Source organism: Melospiza melodia, chromosome 3 (genome assembly GCF_035770615.1).
Source record: "Melospiza melodia melodia isolate bMelMel2 chromosome 3, bMelMel2.pri, whole genome shotgun sequence".
In the NCBI taxonomy this organism is placed as follows: domain Eukaryota; kingdom Metazoa; phylum Chordata; class Aves; order Passeriformes; family Passerellidae; genus Melospiza; species Melospiza melodia.
In genome coordinates this window covers 59327183-59354451 of record NC_086196.1, presented here as the reverse complement: position 1 = coordinate 59354451, position 27269 = coordinate 59327183, and the positions used below count along the sequence as shown (strand labels likewise).

The window sequence follows — 27269 nt, the reverse complement described above, 5'->3', positions numbered from 1 at the left end:
CGCATTAAAACTCACTTTCATTCTACAAAGGGAAACAGAGCCACTGTTTGGTGACTAGCATACTGGATTATTTTCACCTCTAGCTTTGCACACAAAATCAATTGAAGTGTGGAAAAGAACCTGAGTACAGGAAAGCAAGCCAATACTGTCAACACAGAATAAATGATGCAGTGGTGGCAATAACAGAACTTTTTCTGGAGAGAGGATATTTATGAAAAAAATGTAATTTCCTATTTCAGTAAAGGCGAGTTAGTCTGCAGAAAGATTGTGTGAACTTCCCAGCTCTCAATTACATATTCACACATTTGTAAAGTTCCAGAAACACTTTATTTAAAAATGGAGTTGTAAATGCATATAACAAAATAACATACATAATAAATGTAACAAAAATAAATAAGGAGAACATGTCCATACAAAATAATAACATAGTAATGCAAAATGCTTATTACACAACATAAAAGTAAAAACGCCTGAAATAACACAAACAGAATCTCGTATGAAGAGCCTGCACCTTTAATCCTTCCTAGCCATTTCCTACTTTCCACTTGAAACTGCAGAAAAATTATGTTCCCAAGCATTAAACAAAAGAAGGAATTATGGTGATGGTTTGGTACACTCAATTTTCAATACTTAGCTCTAGTTTCCATCTATTTTTGCCCTTCTGCACCTTCAAAAAGTTTTCCTGTAGCCTCTGTAAACTAGTGTCATTCAGGCTCCCACAGTTAGCTGGAGTAGAGCATATTGAGTCATACATGAAGACTGTTTGCTTTTAATTTTTTTTAAAGAAAATATGAAATCCATTATACAACAGATTAGTGGTTTTGTTTTTACATCTCTACAAAAAAAGTTTTTGCATCTTTATTAACTGGTCCAACTTTTACTGATTTCTGAAAGCCTGTACAATTCAAAAGCGTACAGAAAGTAGGTTTTTAAAAACAAATCTCATATAGGATTATTGCTGAAATATTAAAGACCATTTCATAAAAGCTGCAAAACTGTATCTTTAACCTTAATATATAGAGACTGATGCAAACATAAGAAAATTCCAGTCTATTAGTTACATTTAACAGAAAAAACATTCCTCCAAATTACAGTGTTCTGGAAATACAAAGTAATTTACTTTAATTTTTTTCATTATTTCCAAATGTTAAGTTACTGGGACAACTGATAAGGAAAATAGGCTTATATAGGAAACTTTAAATAGACTTGCTTTTCAGTGGTATAAGCAAAATGTCCATGTTAGCAGTCGTCGTCCAGAATCCTTTTAAATATGTAAGACAGGGACAGCTTTACTAGCAAGACTACAGGAAAATATACAGAAGCAAATAAAATCATTTGCTTGGGAGTGCATCTATCGATCAAGCAAATCATGACAACTCTACTTCCAAGTTCCCTAAAGAAAATTTTACATCTCATGATCATTCCAAATAAAGAGTAATTTCTTCTGTAAGCTTAATTTGCATTTGGATTGTGAGAGCCCATTTGCCTCAATATGCTTTAATATGTCCCACACTACTATACGTTCAAATTTATTTCCTAGTTAGTTTCAACAAAGATTTGGACAGAAATGAGATATGAAATACTTCTACTTTCATTAACATCAAAAAGACTTTTGAAGAAGATCAAAAAGTGCCAAATAGTTTATTCAGAAAGTGGATTAAAACACTGTAATGATAATACAAGGACAGTATTATCAGTTTTCTATTTACACCAAAACACTGCTTGCTGTTCAACGATATCGATATGTTCACCTACCACTCCCAGCAAATCTTAGTGCAAACATAATATGTGAACTTATTTGTAAACCCCAAGACAATTTACGCAGCAACAAGGTTACATAAACCACAGAACTGTTTGAGATTTTCCAGTACATGAGAATGAATGCTTTCTGAAATCTGTCTTACTTTTGCAGTAATGTGTCATTGTAGTCCAAGATAATGTTTCCTATATAAATCATTTAATTCAGAATCAAACATAACTGTTCAACAGTTCTGTACAAGCTTTAGAGGAGGAAGTCTGTTCATCAGAGCAGCTTGGCAAAGAGATTGGGGTTTTCAGTAAATGTTAGACTGCTTGCATGGCTTTTAAAAAGAAATAAATCTATTAAGGGAAAACTGCTGATATAATAATTCTTTTGCAAAGCACACAACCACAAAGGGCAAACCTGCCACAATCTGCTTTCCTACACTGGTATCTATGCATATCTTTATGATTTGAAAAGTATTTGTGTGACAATCAAAGCATCACAATAAAAGAAAACTGGTTTAATAAAACAACTGCTGTTTGACCAAGCCTTTTTTTTTAATTATAAAAACAAACATTATAAGTTTTCCTTGATTTCTAAACATTCCACATGAAAGGCTTTTGTATCAAACACTGAGATGTCACTCACGCAGGGTGGCATCTTCTTCTTCCCCATCTGGGTTAAACCTATTGAAATGTATGCTGAAATCTGCCTCGGATTCAGCATTTTCCAATTCGGCTGCCGCAGGGCCGGTGGCGGGACGAGCAGCCCGGGCCTCGGGCTGGCAGTTGGGCTGCGCTGCCGGCCGGGGGCCTTGGCAAACAGGGCTGGACTTGGCCTTCGGCTGAGCTGCCAGGATGGGGCTGGCGAATCCCAAGTTGCTCAGAGCATCCAGGGTACCATCAGGGTCAATCATGGCATTAATTGCTAAGCAGTCATGAAGAGATGAGAAGGACAGGGAAGAAGCCATAAAAAATACAATTTTCTGTTACTATAAAAATATGGAAATCCTTATCTCACACTTTTATTTTTATGATGACAGATGTGAGTTTTTATGTGTGCTGCCCATGACAAAGAAATGGTGTATCCAACACAGATGTCAACTGATACATGTATTCAAAATCAGTTACATGTATTAAAACTTTAGATGAAATGAAACTGCACAAACTAAACATGAACTGATGTGTGGACAAGAAACAGAGATGATAAACCATCTATGATTAGGTTATAGAGACAGAAGGATGGTTTTAATTTAAGTGGCTTTTTCCCCTGATGTTACCATTATATTATGCTTTGTTCCACCCCACTCCCAGAAAATAGCCATAGTTGCTGATTCCATGATTGAATGAAATTTGTATAAAAGAGCAGTCATTTATCCACACAGTGAGGGCAAACTGAAGTACCCAGTTTAGTTTCATTTTATTATACTATTAACATATGTGTGACATTTAACAGAACTTCTCTTTTTTATTTCCAGATATGTACTAACATTTATCACTGATTTGTCTCTAAAGGTGGTTAATGACTACTCTTGAAAAATTCTTTTTAAAAACATGATTTTATCTCAGATTAAATCTGAATACTAAAAATAACAAATATAGGAAATTTACAGCTAACAAAATGATGATAAGCATGGACCACTAATCCTATATAAAAAGATATGATCACTCTTCTGCTTTAAAAAAACCCAGCCATGTTTGTTTATCAAATGTATCAGCAATTATAGTATAACTGATAGCAGTTATAGTACAACTGTACGTAACTGATATTGTATTAAATATATTTTAATAAATCACAGTAACTTTGTTTCATGTTATATATATACAGATATGGATGTCTATTAAAAATTGAAGCAAGCAACCACAGAAGAGAAAAGTGAAAAAAGATTTGTACCTTGCAGCTGCTTCTCAACTCGTTTCAGCTCCTGTAAGATTGATGATATTTCCTAGAAAAGAAACATCCATGTTTCATTATCATAGAAGAGACTGGAAGAGACCCTTAAGCTTTTAAGTCTAGCTGTTAACCCAGAACTGCCACTGTAGCACTTATTCCACTAAGCCATCATCCAGTGCCAGATCCAGGTGCCTCCTAAACACCTCCAGGGATGGTGACTCTACCACCCCCCTGGGCAATCTGTTCCTGACTTGACCTCTTTAACAGTGAAAAATATTTTTCTAATATCCTATCCTATCTATCCTATCTTCTCTCTCCTTGAGGCCATGATGGAAGAATAAAGGAAATTTTCAGAATGGAAAAATAGATTTAAACTACCTCTCAGGAGTGAACAGTCCCACTCCCAAACATGTCCAATTGCATTATGCTATTTGGGTTGTCCCTCCTGGCATCAAGAACATCTGTGCTGGTGGGTGGCAGTGCTGGAGGCTGGAGAGCCAGGTCCCAGTGGGAAAGCCAGAGCCCTCTGCACTGACTGCCTGCTCCCATCCCCAGGGCCTCATTCTGACCCTTGCTCATCTGCCTGTGCCCTCTGCTCAAGCACAGATGCCACAGCTCTGTAGAGATCAGGCAAAGTAACAGCAGACCTTGAAAGGGAAGTTCCAGGATAAACTCAGTACTAAATGGAACAGAGTCATTTATGAGGGTGTAGAGAAGTGAGTCAGACAGTGAGATGACTGCATCAGGGTTCTGTCCCCATGAGACCTTGTACAGCACCCCAGTGCTGGGGCCACAGCTCTCTGCCTTACAGATTTTTCTCCACTGTGCTGCACTGCTTGCTAACACAGTCACAGCCACAGCAATGCACTCAGAAACGCAGCAACCATTAAATGTACCACATCTAATGCTGTAGGATCACAGAGTAACCTGAGCTGGAAAGGACCCACAAGGATCATTGAGTCCAGCTCCTGGCCCTGCACAGGACAGCCCAAGAATCACTCCAAGAATCAAGCCAAGAGCCTGAGAGCATTTTCCAAGGGTTCTTGAACTCTGGCACTCTTGGTGCTATGACCACTTTCTGAGTAATCTCCCTGGCTATAGAATTAGCATATTTATATTAGTATAAATATGTAAATCCTACAATTGAAGAATCCTACATGGAAGAATAGTTAACCAAGTTGCGAGAAGAGCTGTCAGTGGTATTCTAAAGCTGTGAATTTTCAAAGGCACTGATTTCAGAAAACCATTAATCCATTTCAGAAAGCTGTTCTGTACTAAGTGTGATTTTCACAGGAGGCAAAGAGATTGATTATCTTTACAAAGTCATTATCTTTAAGCAGATTTCACATCTGAGCTGGACATAAATGTTCCAAGGACAAAACAAACATCACTTGCAACTGTCCTTTCTTAACTTTTAATGTTCTATGGTAAAAGAAGGCACTGCATTTGAACAACAAATTGCTCTGAAAACTAAGCAGAAACTTGAAAATCAGTGCCTATACAAAAAAACCCTGAACAACCCTTAAACTTTCAAGTAGCGTGAGATGCTTTAATAGATTGAAAAAAATTCAGTAAAATGGTGAACTTAGGAATAAATGTACAACTAACCTTTTTCTTTTTTTAAGAATACCTTGACCCTCCACAGGGCATTTAGAATATAAAACACTAAATTTGGATCTTATTTGGAGTTACATTATTATTATAATATAACTCCTTATATGATTATATTTCAAAAATTAGAAAATTCCATGAGGAACCTGATTAAAGTTTTGAAAAACCTAACAAAACCTATCAGCAAATCTACTAAATTATATTACTGAGTTACTAATTGTTGCTCATGATAAATACACCATTCTTCAGAAATTACAGGCCAAGTCCTTTCCAGGAAAAATCAGTCTGGAGGAGTTTACTAACTGATGATGAGCTAACAAAAAAGTTCTAGCCTGTTCAATGCCAGAGGAAATGTATTCACATTTGTGCAGTTTTCTCTCCCACAAAAACCCCTGCCTCTGTAAACAGATATTTTTAACAGCAGACTCTGCAGATGGATAATGAAGCTGGGCTCTGCCTGCTGTCTCATGCAAGGATGTTTCTCAAACCCTATGCTCGTGTTTAGAAGCAGAAGAGAAGGGTACTGAGACACAACGTGTGGTCTGTCCCCTCACAGTCTGGTCTTGAAATGGCCTGAATTAGCCTATAAACCAAGCTGATTGCTGTAATTAGGCTATTACATAAAACAGCTGGAGTGCTGGTGGGCAACCTGTGGTTACCACTTCCAGACAAAGCCTACAGGATTGTTTTTCACTGAAAAATCCTTTTATTGCAATGTGTCGATGGATTATTTTTATCACATGCATTAAAACACAACAATTTCTCTAAATATTAATAACCAGTATTACTACTGTTAAGTATTACATATTAAGCATTAATGATTAATAGGTAAACTAGGTTTAAGACTGTAAACCAAGTTCATTCAAAAGCAATCTAACATTAAAACTAATGGTTGTTACCTTTTATTAAGCAAACATAGTGATGGTCTGTGGATAGTTTGAATCCCTTTAACTGCATTCTTAATCTGAAAATTTCCCCTGAAAAATTACTTGTTTCTTAATGAGACAGTAAGAAAGTAATTACTTACTAAGACAGTAAGTCTTAGTAATTACTGAAGATTAGGTTTATTCTTGAAACATACTTAGTGTCTAAATAAGGTTTTTTAAAGATTTTTGCCCTTATGTCACTGAAAACACCAAATTCCTCTACTGATTACTTAGCCATGAGATGAGGAACATAATCAGTCCCAGAAAAGGTAACTATTCATACCATGCTTGATGTTTTCACAATAGGAACTTCACTTTCAGCTCGTAACTTGTTTTCAATTTCTTCCCAATTTCTGTCCTTGTCCTTAAATAATATTCTAGAAGAAAGAAATCCAATAGTATGTTTAAAATAGAAAAGAAAACCCACAAAATAATCTGAAAGATTAAATAACATGATAGGAGAAAACAGCATAAGGAGTACTAAATGAAAAGAAAATATCAAAACCTGAAACCTGACAGAATCTAACCATACAGTTTAAATTTTCAGGGAAGCATACTAATTTCATGATTTTCAGCAAAATCATTATTATTGAAACTAAAATGGCAGTTCTGTAGCTAAATATTTGCTTATGGTTCGTATACAGATACAGCTAGTTCTTTCCTCCAGCACTGACATTTTTTTTGAAAGCCAACTATTCTACTGTAGTGAGAAAATCCCCCATTAATACTGCATTTTACAATAACAGCAAAATATAAGATAAAGGAATTCAATTTTTACCTTTGTATTTTACATGAATAAAAATTAAAATGCTTTAGGAAATTTAAAAAATGCATTTTCTCGAAAATATTTTCATTGAAAAGTCTCAATATGTATGTACATTTTATATATATACATATGTGTGTGTGTGTCTGTGTGTGTGTGTTCTAGCAGTATGAGTATCACTTGTATGAATATCACTACATGTTTAAAGTCCCTCGTTATTGTAAAAACCCAAAGCCCAGTGGGAGATTCCCATCTTTTATGTTTTGCTTCCCTGCTTGATAAAATTTTTGTTTATATTGTCATATAATAAACAGAAATTAAACTTTCTCCATTGGTGCAATTGGAAAAGGAAAAAAAAGCAATGTGCAGATATTTAAGGTCTGTGAAGTAACACCATGATGACACAGAATCCACTTCTTCTCTAATAGGTATTTAAAAGTTAAAAAGTTCAAAAATAGCTGCAGTAAAAAAACTGCTAAACAAACCAACCACACAATTCCAAATAATGGTCAAAGAGCAGTATATTTAAAAGAAGCTATTATTGTAGCTAGGTCTCTGAGGAAATAATTTTTAAGTTGGAAGTTCATGATACAGTGAATGTCATAAAGACTAAGAATTTGAAAGAAAGCTGTGAGCCTTAGTACTGCATTTCTGATCACCTTCCTTCAGTTCTGCATACCCTATGGGGAATTTCATTCTCCATTATTATCCTGTCAGGATTATCTAATTTTGCAAAATATGTACCCTGCCTTATTTTATCAGTATACAGATGTTGGTGACAGACAACTCATCCAGAAGCTGTTTTAACCCTTCTATCTTTGAGGTCTTCACTCACTGCTGCTTTGGAATGTATTTATGTCAGAGGTTTCACTGTGAGGAAGTGCTACTTCGATGACAAAATGTCATGGGATGGAGGCAAGTGACAACTTCTGCCAGACTTGGGTTTATTCACGTACAAAGCATACAAGGAGTAAACATTAATACACACTTTTTCTTGGAGAAGGACTAAATAAATAAACTAAAAGTAATCAGAAGTGCAGTGAAGAAAGCAGGAAACATGTTAAGGGCATAACCAGGGTCATCATCTTTTGAAAAAGTTCATCATCAGAGGTCTGGCAAATTTTTCATGTTTTGGCAGGGAGTGAAAAAGCTTGCAAAGCCATAAAACCTGGATACCAAAGATTTAAGATACAATGGAAAATTTAGTACATGCTTTTCATTGAGGAGTTCAAATACACATTTAAAAAAAAGGAAAAAAATAAAGCAGAGACAATGAAGTCCTTTACAGGATCATAATTTTTAAAAAAGCAACCTCTGGAAATATTTATTCAGTATACAGACAATCTTATGCAGCTATACTTTCTCTAATATAATAGCATTTATATCACCTGGAAATCAGCAAGAATATAGAAAATAAGGCTTTATTTAGCAGTAAACAGCACTAGCAAAAAAAAAAAAAAAAACAACTATTGTGATATTGTGTGATATTTTTATTTACCTTCTTGCCATGTTCTGTTAAAATAATTCTATCCTGATGTATGTGATTAGTGCCTTTGCTTCTCTATGTGGTGTTTTTAGAGCTAATGTTCTTCTCTTCTAAAATTTGAAAGGTTCTCATTTCATTGGTCACTTTATTAAAAAAGAATGGAACAAAATGAAAGTGTTAATTAGAAATTTTGAAACTTTTATTATGTAAACTATAAAGTGGACAGCCAATTTGTTTTTAATATAAACTTAGGACGCTGATTTCCTTTTTTACTTTATCTTTTTGAACACTTCATTTAGCTATTTTAAACTTCCTGGGGGATCATCATCTCTGTCTTCTTTGCCATTCCCCTTTCTAACCATATTTTTCAAGTTAAAATAATATATTTATAAATGCCAATTGCTGCCTTCTCTTGCTTTTCCCTGCTTTCTGAGGCAAACCTTACTTGATTGTGCTCAATCCCCATTTTTCTTTCAGCGCACTTTGCAAGATGCCCAGCAAAAAGGCTTATTAATGGAAGTTTACTGCATTTTTATAGAAAAAAAAAATCCCCTTTCTTTAAGTATGCATAAAATATTTGTAGGTATGCTTGTATTTATATCATACATGAGCACATTATTATTGCATTTATTAGTAGCTGACTTGCTTTTTAAGATCAGAAAATTGATCAGAAATGTGTAAGATCTCAATTTAACGTTAACTGTTAATCACCAGTAAAAACAACACACAAAATTCCTTAGAATAGGATAATTAAAATGAGTTACAGGCTTTTAAATAATTCATTCTTCAATTGGTGATACTTTTCCTACTAGAAATAGCAGGACTAGAAATGGAAGTTAACCTACAGTTTTAACTAATTTATATAGATTATTATTTTTCTTTTTGATTTCTATAGCCAAATCTTTTCTGGTAATCCCATGAGAATAGAATCTTCAGATATATTAGTATTTTGCTACTTTCACGGGTTACATCACCCTATTCTGACATACATTTTTGTTGTTTAATCTGTCACTCATCTAATATTCCAATATCAGACACTTCCTAAAGAAACCAATCAATTACAGACCTAATACTGTCTCACATTCAGAAAATTATGCATTAAGCCAAAGACTTCTTATTTTTAAGTTATTAATGGCACAACGACATGAAGAAGATAAGAAATATACAACCCTGAACTTTGTATTATGAGTTTTCTTTTATTCTTGTCAACCAAAGTGGTCACAACTGGTTTTACACTCACATATTCAAGTTAAATGGAACAAGTAGAGCAACATATTACTATTATTGGCAAGTCTACACTTCTTCTTAACTACTATGACATCTTATGAAGGAATCTATTTAAGCAGGAATTTTCAATTGAAAATGAGAGGTGGCTACATCTGTTGTTTTACAAATCAATAGGGATCATGTTGTCTCCAGAGCAAGCTGTTTTTCAGAAGGATTTACTGAAACAGCTCTCCTCTGTCCAATTAGATTTCTCTTCCTAAAATGCAAAACCCCTACAACAACGTGGCAAACCTATAGGGCCCAATGTTAGAGTTCAGCAACATTTTAACCTTATCTTTTAAGGAAGGGAGTTTTACAAGACTTGCACAGAGGTTGGATAGATTTTGTACAGTATTGCCTACGTTGGAAGAGCTCCTCTGCTGGATGCTGTTCTGTCCATGTAAACTTTCCTGACATTTCTCTTCACATAAAGTGAAATAAACAAAAGGAATAATGGAAAAAGTATTCATTCCAAATCCTTCTGAATGCTAAAAATGCCATAGGTAACAGTGCTTTTTTAAAAGACAAGCTTCTACTATGTACATTTCCTCTGTGATTATTATATATATATTTTTTTACTGCTGGGAATGTTGATGGGAACAGACATTTTCAGCAATAACAGCAATTTTTAACAACCCACCTGATTTTGCCAGCTGTTTTGTCTATGGATTGTCTTATCTTGCGAGAAAACTGGAAGACTGAGGACAACAGCAAACTGTCCCCCATAACCTGCAATAAGTTTTTAATAAAAAAGGATATTATTAGTTCAATAGTAACAACTCCACATATTTTGGTATCCTTAACTATAAAAAAATCTTGCTTATGTTTTAGATAGCATCATATACAATGATATTTGAACATTTTGCCGATAAAATAATACATAATTTTTTTCAAATATTAATGCCACCTGCTAGAGGTAGGAAAGGCAGGATAATGTCTAGAATATTAAGTGGGGAGATAATTGCAAAAGCTTAAAATTGACACATTCTTAGAGAGAATCCTGTGGTGTGCTCACTTCATCTCTGCTCCAAGTCCTTCTGCGGGTAATTGTTGGGGGATCGAGGGCCTCTGTCAGCTGAGGTCTGGCATCACTAGGCCGACCATTCCCTTCCGGGGGTTTCGCATGCACTATTGGAGGGATTTTTCTAAAATTGAGACTTTCATCAAATACTCGGTCCACCAACTGCGGGATAAAAGAAAAACGAAGTTCATGAAATCTACTGGACACATCAAAAAATCAGATTACTGGGGTTTTTTCTCCCGAAACAGTTTCTAAGATGTCTATCAAATAATAATCATTCTGCTGTCTTCTATAGTATAAAATGATGCATCTCTTATGTAAAAACATCTTGTAGAAATGAACAAGATTTGGTTTTTTTTTTAAATGCTAGACATAGATGGCACATTTAGACTACCCCACTGAAATTTTGCTTATGGGCAGGTAACATAATAGCTAAACTGGTACTGAATAATTAATTTCTTTGATTAATGGAACATATCTGTGGAATTGAGAAGAGTACTCCGAGATTTAGGGTTTTTTGCCAAATAAGTCATAGCGTTACAGAAAGACTTACACTACCTAAAGGAGATACTGCCACCTGCAGTATGTACACAATGCATTGTATATTTTGAAGAAGAAAATAATTATTTCATGATAAAAAAAATTTGGAGTGATCTAATTGGATCTGAGAAAAAGAGCATTTTACTTCTTTAAAGTTTAACCACAATCTATGAGAATTAAACCCAAAATCTATGTGAGTGCATTTATAATTTTTCTGAGTACCCAGCTCACAGATTTCTTATTGCTGTTTATATCTTTTTTTCCACAGAAAGAGACAATATTAAACTAACCACAGTAAACTAGTGTATTAACCAAAATTTATGCACACAAAAATGAATAAAACACATTTTGAAAGGAATACTATGAAGAAAAAAATGCATTAAACATTTACAACACATTATTATGGTGAACTGTAGCATGGTAGAAAGTGATGACTTAAATTCAGATTAACACATTTACCAGCATTAGACCTGTGATGATTACTAGAAAACGTTAGTCAATATATTCATAGAACAGCACACCAGAGGTAGGCAAAGAAAATAAGAATTATTAGAAGCATAAAGCAAACTTATTTAAAGGCAGTTTTTGACAATGTTATTAAGAAAGAAAGTCTAAAGTTAACTGATGGTACCTAAGTATTTCAATGTTCAGAAGATGAAAGTTTTATGTCACCTGTGAAAAGAGGGACTTTTTTGTTTTTAATAGCTAAACAAAGAATTAAATGTATACATTAATATATAGTTGTGCATACACACTAGTGTCTTTAAATGCACTTAGATACTGTCCAACAGTATCTAAGGCTACAGACAAGCAAAAAACAAATAACTACCTTGTCCTATGTTTCGTGGAAAAAAAGAGACAGACAGATAGTATGCATCCTTTTGACAGGCTATGTTCACAAAGTAACTCCTGGGTTGTTTGTTGAAATGTAAAGGAACTTCAAATGAAAAAAAAGAAGTTGAGGTCATGCATACGGGTTGAGTGGAGGAACTAAAAAGGCTATGCAAAATGCTAAAAGCAAAAGAAATAAAGAAAAGGAAGAACCTTATGCATTTCTCCATGAAGATCTCCTACCTCTTCTCTAGTGTCTATGGCAGAGCCAGGGGTGGTGGCAGCAGTGCTTACTGTGGTACTGGGGGCAGTGCCTGATGAAGTCACTGAATCTATCTCTCCTGCTACATCGTTGATTTCCCGTGCGATGAGAGCCAGATCTTGACTGATCCTAGTAATAAAGAGAGTGTTACATTCACCCCTACAAACACTTTTGGGCCAGTAGAGCCCCATCTGCAGCCTTTGAGGTTGTAAGTTCAAGTTCCTGATGACAATGCTACGAAAAGCTGCATGCCTTTTAAACAGAAAGCTTACTTGTAGAGCCATAAAAGCAAATTTTGACTGAAGCTTTTAACAGCATGCCTTTCTAGAGGAAGAAGGTGAAAGGTGATCTCAAAAGACAGAGTATCCTTGTTTTCTTCCTAGGATTCAGACAGATACATGCAATGTGCAGTATATGCAACACAGAGGATGCATAAGAAATATGCTGAAAATACTGCACAGATGAGCTGTGTAACATGGCAGTAAATCTGAAATGCTCAGAAATCATTTAATTTGTACCTTAGTTTGCCTACTTGAAAAAAAAGTTTTCAGGACTTCTGAACTTCTAGCAGTTCCTCACCTCACTCAGATCAAGCTGCTTATGGGTCTGAAATTCCAGACCAATGCCCTAAATCCCCAAATGTAATCAAGAAATATTTTCAGTGGCAAAAATACAACATACCTTTAAAACCTGAGTATGATAGCATTACAAAAATACAGCTGAATTCTCAGCCAAAGAGTTCTTTTCTTTGCTTCTGATTCAGCGCATCAAAAAACCAGCTTTGCTCTGGCTTGCTCTGCTTGCGCTACTCATCCCCAGAACACCCAAAAGGAGGGAACAAGACAAAAAACCCCACAAAGCAAAAGCTAAAAGCCATTATGGCATCCTGAATCTCCAGCTTGGATCACAGATTTGAGAAGAGCAGACTGCTAAGTGATCCCCTTTCACACTTCTGCCTGACAGCACCGAAGGCACAGAGGGTGACAGTGCCACTTCTCCGCCACCGAGGACTCGGTGACACAAACAGCGCCCGCTGCTCAAGTGGAAGGAGGTGCACAGCCACGTGACAGTGACACACCCTGGGCTCCACACAGGTTGATTGCTCAAGGTGAGCTTCCTTCTGCTCTTAATTTTCACTTTGTCTTCAAGTCAAAAACAATGGACACCACTGCCCTACAGATAGCTTAAGATTATGTGAACAGCATTTCAATTAGAAAGGCAAACATAACTAGAGAAATTTCCAGCCAAATTCCAACACTGGATTTTGTGGCTAATCATCAGCAATCCACAATAAAGTATATTATATAATAAAATAGATTATACACATATAATTGGAAGAAGGCTGTAGACAAATATATGGCAATTTACACATGCCATTCAAAGTCAAAAATTCTTAGTAGTACACACCCTAAAAGAGCTACTTCTTTAGTGTCATACAATCATCTAACTTTTTCCTTAAATAGAAAAGTTGCTACTATTCACATTTGATTTTCTGGGACAAATTCTGGTATTTAATGAGTAGTTGTGAAGAAAATAAAACCAGGAGACTTCAATTATCAGCAAATTTTTCAGAAGAGAAGCATCATTAAACACCATAATCAAAAGTAGCATCTATTACTGAAGACTTAACTCTTCAAAGAAATCAGCAATGTTTCAGTATGACACAACCACTTCATTTGAGTTCTTAGCAAGAAATCAAAATTGCATAAAGTGTCAGATCTCTATATAAAAATTAACTCAAATGAATCCCAGAAGTATCAGGACAAACAACTCTAACATTGATGGCAAAAAACAGATAATTATCACAGTCAAATATCAGTCATGTGAACAAAATCTGTAATCATTTTCCATGTGAAAGAAAGCTATAGTCCAGTACTCAATTACATTCCTGTATAGAAACAATATAGAGCAGTAAACGAGAAGCACTGTGAAAAAGAAGACTAGAAACCAGCTGTGAGCTGAGCCTGACTTATGAAGTTTTCAAGTAATTCTACGTTAACTTTCAGAAGCATAAATTTTTGCCTGAGTACAAGGAATATGTTTTGTGTAATCAGGGACAAGAGACTGAGGCTCTAGGTGCACACCATTTACTCTACTACAACTGTAGGCTGCCTTGCAGATCTCTGCTGCTTCCTGCATCAGACCTAGCAGGCATACAAGGCAAATCAATTCACAGAGGCAGAACTAATAAACCTCAAATTCCCTAAATCCCTCAACCCACTCCAGGAAATACTGCTTTAGATTCACTTGGTGAGCAGACTCAGGCAGCTACACAGCTACAAAGGGAACAGACTCAGTTTCCAGCACATAGGATAAGGTGAGAACACATGGCTCGTGATGGAGAGAGCATGACCACCTTTCCAAGCCTGGAACTCTAGTTCTTATTTACCTGTAGTGAAAGAATACCCAGTGTTAGAAAAAAATACAAGGAAATAGGAATACTTCTAAGATATCTGTAATAGTGCTGAACTGCTGGATTACTAAAAACATTTTTATGCTTAGTCTGCTATGTTACACTTCCTATACTGAGTCAGTGGATTTTGTAACAGTACTTTAACATCCTTCAATAAAATATTTGTGAAGCTCCCATTATTCGAGGGTGTAAATTCCCTCCATGTCAAAGTGCTTTAAATCAAGTTTAGTTATTCCAGGGAGTTTCTCTAAATACCTCTTTCTGATTTTCAGTTTTATTAACATCTGTAAATCCTGAAGTCTGTGAAAAGTGCATACTGTGGCAGTCATGGAGTCATTAAAACACAGTATGATGGTAACATATGCAATTAAATGTTTGCTATACAGTTTCTACACTACTTTCTGCTACACATGTATTTTATGAAAGGCTTATCCTTACAATCTAATCAGTTATTCAACAACAACAACAAAAAAATCAACTAATTTTAATGAGAGCATATAGCCATCTTAATTATTTTAAAACTCTGAGTAGAGTTGAAGGGACCTTGAACATAGGGGCTGGACTGATGGCTGGGAGGGAAAAAAAAAAAGAGGGTAGGCAATAATAGAGCCTATGGTTAGCAAGGGAATAGGAGCAGAGACAAAAAGTTTTTTATAGAGGACAGAAGCTAAAATTAAAGCCAAGGGAGCAAAAATGTGAATCACTACAAAGATATGGAGACACAGAAAGGATGAACTAGTGACCTACAGCAAATGCACTCAGCAGAGGCTAAAACTGGTATTGGAAGCAGTGATAACAGATGAGAGTAACCTGGAATTTCTCAGATGCTAAATGCTACTTTTCTTTACCTTAAATAAGCTCATTTAATGCAGGTTGTGTAAAATCTCAACATAAACCTAAAAATTTAGAAGTACTGATTTGAGCCTCTCAGGAATTCAACTGAAAATAAAGCTGAAGACATAGGATAAGAACACAGCCTTTAAAACAAATTTTAAAGCCAATACATAAATGTAGGAAAGAGTAAGAATCCCAAGGGAAGAGCAAAACCTGCAAACCTAACCATCAAATGAATTTAGACTGAATCATCGATTATGTCCAGGTTCAATCTCTCTTAGATGGGCAAAACATATCAAAAAGTTTCAGTGAAGTAGAGCTTCAGCAGTACTAGTTATCAGGAGGAACTAATATGCTATGGCTATCAATTATTTTTCCCATATACACACAGTCCTTCCTATAGCCATCTCTAACTTTAGATGTCTGAAAAGAAAGAGATTTTCTAGGAAGATTATTTTGAAAATGTTTATTTCATTATTTGTCCAGATACTATGAGACTCCCTTAGGCATATTCCGTGTGTCTCTCAGGTCACTACATCTTCCCTTTGCACAGATCACAACAGAAAAACAAATGTTGAAAAATATTACCAAAATCAGGAAACAAAAAATAATTAATCACACTAAGCAAAAACCTTCCACAGTATTAAGAAAATACTCTACACTATTAAAACTAATCTTAAAAGGAAAACATATTTCTTGTTTAGGCTTCCAAATTAAGTTCTGTGAAAATCTTTGGAACCTGAACACTGACATCTAAGTGTCAAATAAAATTTACATGCTTGTGCAAGCTCTCTGAAGTTTTCACTGCTGGGTGTTGCATGATATGGCAATAATTGGTTACCAGAATGTGCAACTAACTTTGCCTTGGTTCACCTGAAGCAGAGTAGTGCCAGCAATGACAGAGGTATTGAGATACTAATCTCATGGACTTGCAACAAAAGAAAAATTCCTTTTTGGTGAATACACATGACTTAAATCAGAAAGTACCTAACATGAAATAATGTCCTGATAAATCAAAAATGAAAATGAGAACATGGTCTCTCACATTCCAAAGCTTACTTTTTTCTCTCTCTGTCACCTGTGATTGATCTGAAATTTATCTCAATATGTAAAGGTAGTACAAAATCACATACACTTCAGCCTTGGGAAACACACCAAGTACCTCTGCAAGTCCCAATACTGCAACTGAAAGTTCATCTTCTGGGATTTGGCCATCATAAATCAGAAGTTACTATCAATTTCCACTAAAAAGAGATGCGCTGGTGATGTGAGTGTTCTGCCTGCCAGACACTTCTCTCGTAAGAAGAATTTTAAGTAACCCATTCAGTGAGTGAAGGAAAGCAGTAAGGAGTGACAGAGCAAATCCATCAGCTCCCTTTGTCCTCTATGTGCACCTGGGTACAAACTCTGCTATTCTGGGAGCACTCCTTTCAAACCAACCTTGCAATCTCTTCCCGGTGGGCAGTCCAGTCACGAATGTAGTCTTCCTGCTCCTTTATCCTGTGCTTGAAGGTGTTGCTGCTTTGAGCTGCTGTCCCAGCGCTCTGCAGGCGCGCGGTTTTCAGGGCTGGAGAGGTACGCAGACGGGCATGTTTAGGGGAATTACGGTTTGATCCGAACTCATCTTCTGAGGTGGAAGCATAATCTGTAGGAAAGCGCCTCCATCTTGCACTTACTAAATTAGTTTAATTATTAAAAAAGAATTATTATGGCATCTTTAATAAGAGAAAACAGCATTATTTCAGTAACATCACAAAAAATACACAGCTATTTATTATCCATCCCCAGGTACCTCACAAAAGGTTTATTTACTACATCTTTAAAAGAAAGCTACAGAATTTGTGTTAAATAAAAAATATTGATTAATAAAAACATAAAACTAATGCTCTTTGTATAGTGATGAGTAAAGTAAGATGTAAAAGCCAGTGATTGTGTATGAGCTCAAACTGTATTACAAAACAAGGGCCCAATTCATTAACATTTAAGTATATAGTCAGATTGCACTTTTTCTGCAGATTTTTTCCCAAATTTCATTCAAGGTTTATGAATACACAATAAAGAAAATGAAGTGATATGAAGGAGGGATGGAGCTGGCACCAAGCCTGGAATGCATGCTTACATAAGGAAAGCATAAAATTCCTAGATGATGTGTAGGTCTTTTCCAACCTTAATGATTCTATGCTTATGTTTTTAGTACAGAAAAAGAATATATAAAATTAATATATGCAAATCTGCAGAACATCCATAAGAGAAGCAGCCTCAGAGAAAGAAGTAAATATTCTGACATGCAGCACACAAAGCATTATACAGCCCTGTTGGTGAGGACAGCCTGAAGTACAGGAGAACTGGAACTAAGTAGGAGACTCTTGTCCCCTTATGAATTACTGAAATCTAGAAAATGGATCTCAGGTGTGCTGTCCTCAGACCTTTCCAGCAGGAAGAGACACCACCAAGTGTAAAGAAATCCTCATCACCACAGCCTGCTAAATTGTTGCAGGGGATTTAATACCCCAAATTCATTGACATTCATGAGGCTCTGTAAGTACTGCAGAAAATGAAGTACGTGTGTGACCACCTATTGGTGATTGAAAAATATAGAACCAAATGATGTAAATTGGTTTTTACTATTAAAAAATTCAAGAACTAATCATGATTTCTCCTGATACATTAAAAAATGAACATTACAAATGAAGTATACACTAATATGAATTTAAGTAACAAATAATGGAAGTAATTTTTGCATAATGCAAAGATTATGGTATGTAGAATATGACATTGGTGTATAAGCTTACATCCCTTCCCTCATACAAATAATGAAGTGTCAACTGCTGAAAACAAACATGTGCTGGTGCAATTTTTTCAGGTTTAAATATGGGTTTCAAATGATGTCTAGTTCTACTTTTTAAAAATTTTATAACTTTATTGTAGAAAGTAACAATGTCTCTCCAATCACTTTCTGATCTCTTTTTTGGAGGCTTCAAAGTTGTTTGATCTTAGGGAAATAGAACATGAGCAGAAAAAGTACATTTTCCCACCAACAGCATGCAAGCAATGTGTGACCAAAGTCCAAAGAGATTTATGAGTTGGGCCCACATTTTTTCATCCATTTTTGTTTAAATTCTTTTTCCCAGTTCAAATTATAGTCTTTAAAATAATTATAAAATTTATGTTAAAATCTCTCAAGTGAGATACTTCAGCAACTCAGCACTGTACAATGAGCATATGTAATAATATATTTATAAACTAAAAATTGAATGAGAAGTGAAATATCAGAAACAGATTTGATTTCTAGTACTCTACCACTGTAAGTTTCAACATCGGGGTCTGGGTCTGGGAGAAGCTTGGATTTCTCTGTGTACAAAATAGTGTTTTATCACGTTAATTCAATTTAAAACATTCAGATTAGAAGCATTTGCTTAAATAAAATATATTTATGAAATTAGTCTTAGGTCCTCTTTTCCACCCACACTTTTTTAGGAAAAGATTATACTTTCATTCAAAAATACTCAATTTTGTAAAGGTTTAAACATTTCAGGGATACCAACTGAAATGAAATAATTAACAATCATTTGTAACATTACATAGTATCATAAAACCCCTATGTTTAAGACCATTAAATTTTAAGGCCTTGAAATGTTGGGGTGTTACATATGATCAATGTGTTTCTCTTTAATAAGAGGACAAAGTTACTGTAGGCCTAGTGGTAAAAATCTCAAAGCTGTGAAATTCATGACAAGCATATCCAAGCATGTTTCCCAGTGAGGTAGCTATACATTTGCATATATATGCTTTTAATACTATCTTTAAATTATGCAGGCCCAAAATGTCACTGTAGTTTATGTACATTTCTGAAAGCTGTTGTGCAGTTGCTTATCTCAGACACCAAAGACTGTGAATATCAGTACCATTAACTAGAAAACCCCCCAAAACCCTGGCTAAAATAATCAGCACTAAAACCTAATTTAATGACTACGCTGTGAGAAGTATAATGTCCTGACAATCATTAAGCTGGCAAGTTTGGTGATTTGGACAACACAGTCTCACTTCAAAGATCTGAGAATAAATTTTATTGAATATATTCCTTATACTACTTAGAAGGTATTCTACTCTTATTGAGGCATTGACTTCTCAAGGTGCATCCATTTCCAAGCTCCTACTACTAAAATCTACTTCGTAAGGGCTGTTTTTTCTCAATTATCAATTTCTTGTCCCCCACAGTTACCTCAACAGCTTTGATCAACCTATCTGGCAGCTATGTGCTATGACAGCTAGGTCAGCAAGGCAGCAGAGCTGCCAAACACAGCTGGCTGCTCAAGGTCTCTCTGTTCTGACTCAATGCCCAATTTTTCAGCAGCTTCGCACGGCTGATCCTGCCGTTTGTATTCCTGATACACAGCTCCTCCTGTAACATCATCTTCAATTTCCCTCTGTTGTTGTGAAAATAGGTCTTCGGGCTCCTTTGTTTTTATTGATCACACTCTACTGTTTGATGAGGCAGTGCCTTCACCAGACCTTTCACTACTTGTGCTATAAAGTTACTAATTCTGCTTCATGTGTCTTCACAGTGTTCTCAGTTATCAAGCCTCCTACCCCAGAAACGCTCTGGTAATGACTTCAATGCTAACAGTTCTCACCCTAGATGTTGCATTTATCTGCTTGCCCTTTCAGATAAAAGTAACCAATACTTCACTGCATTAAGGATTAGAAATGATTCTACAAATTACAGACTTTCTGCTAGCTCTGACAATTTTAACCCTGTCATGTTGCAATTCATCCACATGAAGTACAAGACAATAAAAAAAAACCAGAAACTACACCTTATTCTTGCTTTCATTTTACAGGTATATGTGTCTGGAACACTGATTTGGAAAGTGCAGAAATAACTTGCTCTTTGTGGGCTGGATTTAAGAGGCTGCCAGTGTTTACTGATCTACAATGTGGTAGTGTTAACTGACCTCTGATGAGACAACCCATGGAACATATTTAACATTTTGAGAGAGGCTAGTCCTCTGGTAACCCAGTACTGGTAATAATCATTCATTTTCCAGTCTCTCTATGTCCAGGGAGAGAAGAAAATTCATTCCTGTTACACCTTGATTAAATGTGCCTGAAGTAAACCATATCCAAACAGCTGAGGTGCTTTAGTCAAGCACTTCATCAGTACTTTCCAAAAGTGCTAACATTAATTGTTGACTTTTCTAGAAACAAAATTAAATTGAGGAATTAAAAGTGGCCTATATGTAGTTGGAGATGCATTTTTACATATACTCCTATATACACTAGAAGGTTATACCACTTTCAAAGCAATTCAAATTTTCCTAAAGAATAACCAAAATAAATCAGTAAAAAAATTATATGATAATGTTACTGATACAGACAAAATTCAGAACTCTAAATCCAAAATAGTAGTAATAATATTTTTTACTTATATATTAACAAGACTCAATCGCTTTATTTGGCAATGATTTTGTTTTGAAAGTATCTGACTGCTTCATTAATTGCTTTCAGATTCTGCCCTTGTATTGATGGACTTCTCCACTGATATATATTAACTGATACAGTTGTATAAGACAGAAGCTATTACTACTGTAGATTTTTCTAACAACCGTCTTTTAAAATTACCTAGATTATTATGCTGGGGTACCCTTGAGAAGATGGCATCTTTTCTCTCTTGAAAACAGTATTTTATGTAAGCTACAGTAAACTTTTACTGTGGGACATGGAAAAATGAACATTTAACAAAGACAATAAAATGATAGATTAATAGAGTGAGAAGAGAAAGACACACTCACTTCCCTTAACAGAAGCAGCAAGCCACTTCAATGCAGCAACCTGGGAAATCTAGGAAGCCTGCAATACTTCACATGGACACAAAACTCAAAGTTCATACAGAGTTTTGTGAAAAACAAAAGTAGTTAATTGAAAAAAAAATCTGGGCTTTACCTTTTCAGAAATCAGCATTATTATAATGTAAACTAGAATTCATTATTTAAATAAATATATGGAAGCCTTAACTGACACTTCCCTACTCTAGCATTGCCACCTTTCAGGCTGCATTGACAATTTAAAATTTTGATTAAAATTGAAAACATGCTGCTTTTCCAATTATATCTGACAAGGAAAGACTGAATTTTTATTTGAAGGGTCATCTCTTTTGGGTACCTTTGTAGACACCTGTCAGAGAATCACACCGAGTCAACTCTACAATTCAGCAGTGTATCTCAGCAGAAATTTCTATTAAGCCAATAAATGACACAGCAAAACTAAATACCTGGGGAATATATAATGCTAAGAATCCTGACATGGTCCACTTATGATATGCAAGCAACAGAAGGACAGCAGGAGTGTGGGAAATTAAGTATCACAGTGGTTTATATCAAGTCTGAATGGGATGTAGCAAAATTTCAGAGCACTACATCACTGGAAGCTACACAATTTTATTCTGAGACTGTGGATTAACTGCAAGTATGGTAAAGCTGCTAGCATGACAATTCTAAAAGCAAGCAGACATTTATTTTAAATACTCATTTCACAAGAAAGTTCACTTTTTTATAATTACCACATTTTATTTTGATAGCATTAATACTGCTGTTGAAAAAACCTACCAGCTTTAACACACCCTGCACTAAGAATGCTATGTTAACTTCTAACAGAATAGTAGGTTAAAATTCATAGACTGTGCAGATTTTTCCTTCCAAATGTAAGACAAGGTAGAATAGTCACCACACAAAAGAAGATCAACATGATCTGGAGATCATGATGAACTCATAAATCGCCGTGATTTGGAACACAAAATGGGAAATAATCCAAGATAAGGCAAACCCTTTAAAAGACATTCCTTTATGATATTTAGTTAGGTAGTACATAGCTTTTCAATTAATTACTTCAACGTTATTATTCTTATCAAAAAATATCTGATTGCCTATTTACAAGCCTACCTTATAAATAAATATCTCCTATGTACTAAATAGTGTTGCTGACCTTCTGAACTTCTACTACCACGATTTGAGCAAAGAGATCTTTTGTCTGTTTTTGCACTAAAATGAATTATTGTTGATGCATTTGACTGTCCCAATTCAGTTCTTAGCGGTTTCAAGATGAAAACATATCCAAAGAGTTGAAGGATTACAGTTTCTTGGCTTTATGATTTTAAATGAGAAACCTCTACAATGCCATGGAAGCCTCTTACTCCAAAGAAAAAGACTGCATCAACTAAAACTCAAGAGTTTCATAAGAGTGGTTTCTTAAACAATTTTTTTAAAAAATCCACACATTAAAAGCATCCAGTATTGTACAAAATTATTTCAAATAATCTCACATACCTGAGGGAGAATTATGAGCTGAAGCCAAGGATTTGGATTTTGAATCCGAAAGTCGAGAAATGCTATTGGCTCGAGTTCTAGCAGAAACTTTAGCGCTGTCTCCTCCTGAGATCAGCCTTGACCCACTCCTGATGATTGCTTCTGGGGTACGCGGGGAGCCAGTGCTCCTGGTTATTGTTGCTTCAGAGTCGCTGCGTGCTGATAAAGAGCCGAGTCGATTCCTGCGAGGCTGGGCCAGTAAGTCTATCCTGGAAATGTTTCTCCTTCCTGACGGAGGTTTTGACGTAGAACTCGTAGTGGACACTTCGGAAGCGACCGAAGCCTTATCGGCGTCGGCAAGCTCGCTATCTGAGACTTCACCAAGGCGGGCTCTGCGCAACAGAGAAGTCCTTGTGGGACGAGGTCTTGGAAGAGTGGTAGATTTACTGGACTGCCCAAGTCCGACAGGAGAGGTTTTTGATTTAGCTGACTTTCCTTCCATCTTGGAATGTACAAGTTCATCTGCTGAGGCAAAAGGAACTCTTCCATGTGATTTGCCAGAGTAGTTTTCCTGGTCAGATGATAGGATATCAGAAATGGCAGAATGAGGTACACTGGATGTTTGGTCATCATCTGTTAAATCTACTGATGGTTGCCTCATTCTTCCACTGGATTGCACAGTTTTGCGAGCGTCAGCTCTAGACCCACCATCTGAAGATCGACTCTTAGTTTTCTTTTCAATCTTTTCTCTAGCACTTGTAGAAGATTTTAAAACATCCTTTGAAGGAGAACCAGTGGAACACCTATCTTTATATAAGTTTGTAAAGCTCTTCCGCTTCTGCGTGGATTTTCTTTCAGTGTCACCAGTAACTAGACTGATTGTGCTGGCTGTATCGACATCTGACTCTGGTGATATGGAGTTATCTCTGTTATAACTAGGAGTGTCAGGACCTTCATCAGTTTTATTTTCTTCACGCAATTTAGCTTCAAGGAAAGCCATTACAGCTTCTGTGTCTTTTAAGATTAGTGTTGTATCTATACTGGAATCAGTGTCCATCGAATCACTTCTGTCACGTAACCTGTTTGCAGATACTAAGGGGGCAGCAGAACCACTCTGCTTATTAATGTGAGGAATAAGTTCTATAGGTATATTTGTGCTAGGCTTATCTATAGTAAAGCTACCTTGCCTCACTAAGGGTTTTGAAGATTCCTTTTTATCTCCTGCAAGAACTTTAGGACTTTGTCCTCTAATGATTTCCTCATTTTTTCTTCTTTTTCCCTCAATCTGTGCCAATTTAATTTCTGCTTTATCTGTAACATGTCCAGGAGCATTTTCTTGATTATCCAAAGTTTTGGGTGACATAACAATCTCCTCCCTACCTTTCTCAATCTGGTTTGCAGCAGATTTTGTAGAGGATAATTTTGAAGGTGTCCAGTGTCCTTGCTCCTTTCTTTCTTGTTGTTGAATTTTTGCTAAGGCTTGTTTCACCACAGAAGTTTCTCTGCCAGTTTCAACTCTCTCTTTACTAGAAGAGCTGGGAAAAGAAAACACTTTGTCTCCAGTAGCTTTGGGTGAAAGACCATTCATTGTTCTGCTTGACTTAGCATCTGAGGCACGAGCTGGAGTTTCTTTCTCTTGAAGTTCAGTGTCTTGCTTTTCACCTATTTCTGACCTCTGATGAGATACAGTTTTTGGTTTTAAATTTTCATTTACTTTCTCTTCTATAGGAAGCTGTGGAAGTGTCCTCCTCTTTCGCTCACCTTGGCTGGTCAGAGAAGCAGCTGAACCAGCACTTCTTACAGAAATACCAGACTCACTGATGTCTGTGTCTAAAAATGAAAGAGAAAAAAATATTTGAGAAGACATTCAACTGCAAGGCAAATAGAAAGACTAAATGTTTAAGACTGCGTAAGGCTAATACAACATAAAACAGAACTGAAAAAGTCATCAGTCCATCCTGCTGTTCTGTGACAAGATCAATTATATTTGGACATGTAGAAAAACATTTAATGAACTCTTTTAGCCAACTGAATCATACAAAGTTTTTATGATCTCACAGTAGGTTAAAATTGGTCAGAAATCACTGTTATATCAATCAGCACACCATTACAACAGGAAGTGGAAAGCAAGTCTTACATTCCTAAACACCTTTAGGACCAGATTTCAAAACTACCAAAACCAGTAAGATTCTTCTTCCTCCCTACTTGCCTGTTCCACAGCTTGAGGTCTGTCTCATGGACAGACTACAGCCTCTCCCTGTGAGGCCTTGCCTCATTCAGGCAAGAATCTGCAGTGCTGGGAGACACTACTAAGCAATATTGAAAAGCCCCACTCATGAACAAACAAATTACTATGGCTGAGAAAGCAAAAATAATGTTTTTATCCCAAACAAGACACTGTAGTGTAAAAATGTATGGAAATGCATCAACAATGCTTTGTATACAAAGCATCAAAAGAATGCAGTATTAGTGCTAAAGCACTCACACTGAATTCTCAGTGTACACAGAATGAATGCTCCATCATCAGAAAAGCATGGGCATCCCATGGAGACTATTGCAAGGAATAACTGTTTTAGAAACCAAGATTTATTTTTCCACAGTGATGATGACTGTGCCCTCTTTGCCCATTTAACAAACACAGCAGTTGTGCTGTCAGAAACAACCTTTAATACTCAAAGGTGATATAAATTGCTCCATAAATTGCCCTGACTTTGAATATTTGAATAGAAAAAATTCTTCTTGCAGTTCATTTGTCTGCTGTTGCAATATAATGTGACACATTTAGTAACACACATCTGTCAAATCCCTTTCTTGCCAGGAGAGATCTATAAGCAACTGCTCTGCACACCCTGTTGACTTTCCTATCACAGCCTGCCACCAACATTGGTTGCTCCAGGAGTAAGAACTGGAGTATAGGGTTTCTCTCTCTGCAAGAATCCTCTAAGCAATTCAACCATCATGCTGTATGTACCTACTTTCTATCCATGCTCTTCAATCTATCTTTTCTCTTTGCAGTGTCACACCTTTGATGAAGAATGCAAAATGACTCACAGTTGGTTTTTTTTCTATAATCTATGTTAAGATACTAATTTGAGAAATGGTAAGTACCTCTGAAATCTAAGCAAGATTTTCTAATTCCAGGACTGTTTTTTTTCTTGAAAATTATGAAACAAATTGAAAGTTTAATGAAAATCTTTATGATTGCCATTTGTGAAGACTGACTTCTCTCAGACATGACTACTAGATCAAATATTTTATACATATATAAGCATGTGATTTGCTTCCTGGTGAATTTCAAACTGCCTTTAGAAAAAAAAAGGCATGGAGTTGTTTAGCAACTGCATGTTGTAAGTATATGTTATGTGAAGTTTAAATACAAAGATTTTTAAAGAAGATACAGGCATCTAAGTCAACAAGACATCCTTTCTGAACTGACTTTTAGATGTACATACTAAATTTTATTCTTATTACACCTTTGGTGCTTTGAATGCTTTATTTCCCCTTTAGTATTTTAGAGCTCTTGCAGAACAGGTATGTTACTTCCCTTTAACTCTTATCTTAGTTCTCATAATGGTAAAAAAAGCCTTTACCTCTCCAAAGAAGAAAGATCCGAGGTAGTGCCTCATCTGAAAGCGACCATTTAAAACTACAGAAAACAAAAGACCACCAAAGCTCCCAATTAACCACCCAAAGAATCAGTCTCAATAGCAATGATTTTAAGTGTCCTGTATGTACACAGCCAATCCTTTCAAATAGTGCAAAATTTGCTCTTGATTTCCATTATTCTGTGTGAATCAGATAATTTAATTTTACCCCTTTCCATCTCCTCTGACTTTCAGTATCCTAGGCCAAGTTCAATGCTTATGAGTGGAGGAAAAACTACAACAGAGCAGCAGTCACTGATAAGAATTTTTTCACGCATTGGTACAGATATATGCATTATGCAACATCAAAAGCAAAACTTCTTTGTAAAACTTCTCTCAAAGATTATCACAACCTCTAAAGTGAAATTTGCAGGAAGAAAAAAGCAGAAGAGTAATTCATTGTCAAGATTGTAGATATTAAAGAATAAACCATTTCAAAATCACAAATGTGAATAATTAAACTATGGAGAGACATGCCCTGAACATCTGGCACTCACAAGAAAGGGAGATAAGGTTGCTCATTGCTAAAGAGAAAGTTTCTGGGTTTTTCAAGAAATATCAAAGGTCTTCTGTATTTCCAAGATAAGGAAAGGATGCTATGCTTCAGCTGAAGTGTCTCAGGTTGGATTGTTTAATAATCATTACCATGAAGTCCAATTTAGACTAAGAAAGATGCAAGGAAAGAAACATACTATGCAGACCAACCCAAACTGTATTTAAATGAAAGTTTCTCT

The 27269-nt window shown here is 35.8% G+C and overlaps 1 protein-coding gene across 8 annotated transcripts in view; it reads right to left on the bottom strand.

The window, feature by feature from the left end:
- Positions 1–304: 304 nt before the first annotated feature.
- The window catches only part of CEP170 (centrosomal protein 170), a 94450-nt gene continuing 67485 nt past the window's right edge, over positions 305–27269 (bottom strand). For 2 of the 8 annotated variants that reach the window (XM_063151921.1, XM_063151925.1), the window contains 8 exons: positions 22913–24721; positions 17031–17265; positions 12295–12472; positions 10705–10872; positions 10330–10418; positions 6458–6551; positions 3638–3689; positions 305–2671 (listed from right to left, as the gene is read on the bottom strand). In XM_063151921.1, coding sequence (XP_063007991.1) covers positions 2385–2671; positions 3638–3689; positions 6458–6551; positions 10330–10418; positions 10705–10872; positions 12295–12472; positions 17031–17265; positions 22913–24721 — 2912 coding nt within the window. In that variant the 3' untranslated portion in view covers positions 305–2384. Of the gene's footprint in view, positions 2672–3637; positions 3690–6457; positions 6552–10329; positions 10419–10704; positions 10873–10892; positions 12188–12294; positions 12473–17030; positions 17266–22912; positions 24722–27269 lie in introns of those variants that run through there. The other 6 variants (XM_063151924.1, XM_063151922.1, XM_063151923.1 and 3 more) reach the window with 6 other exon arrangements.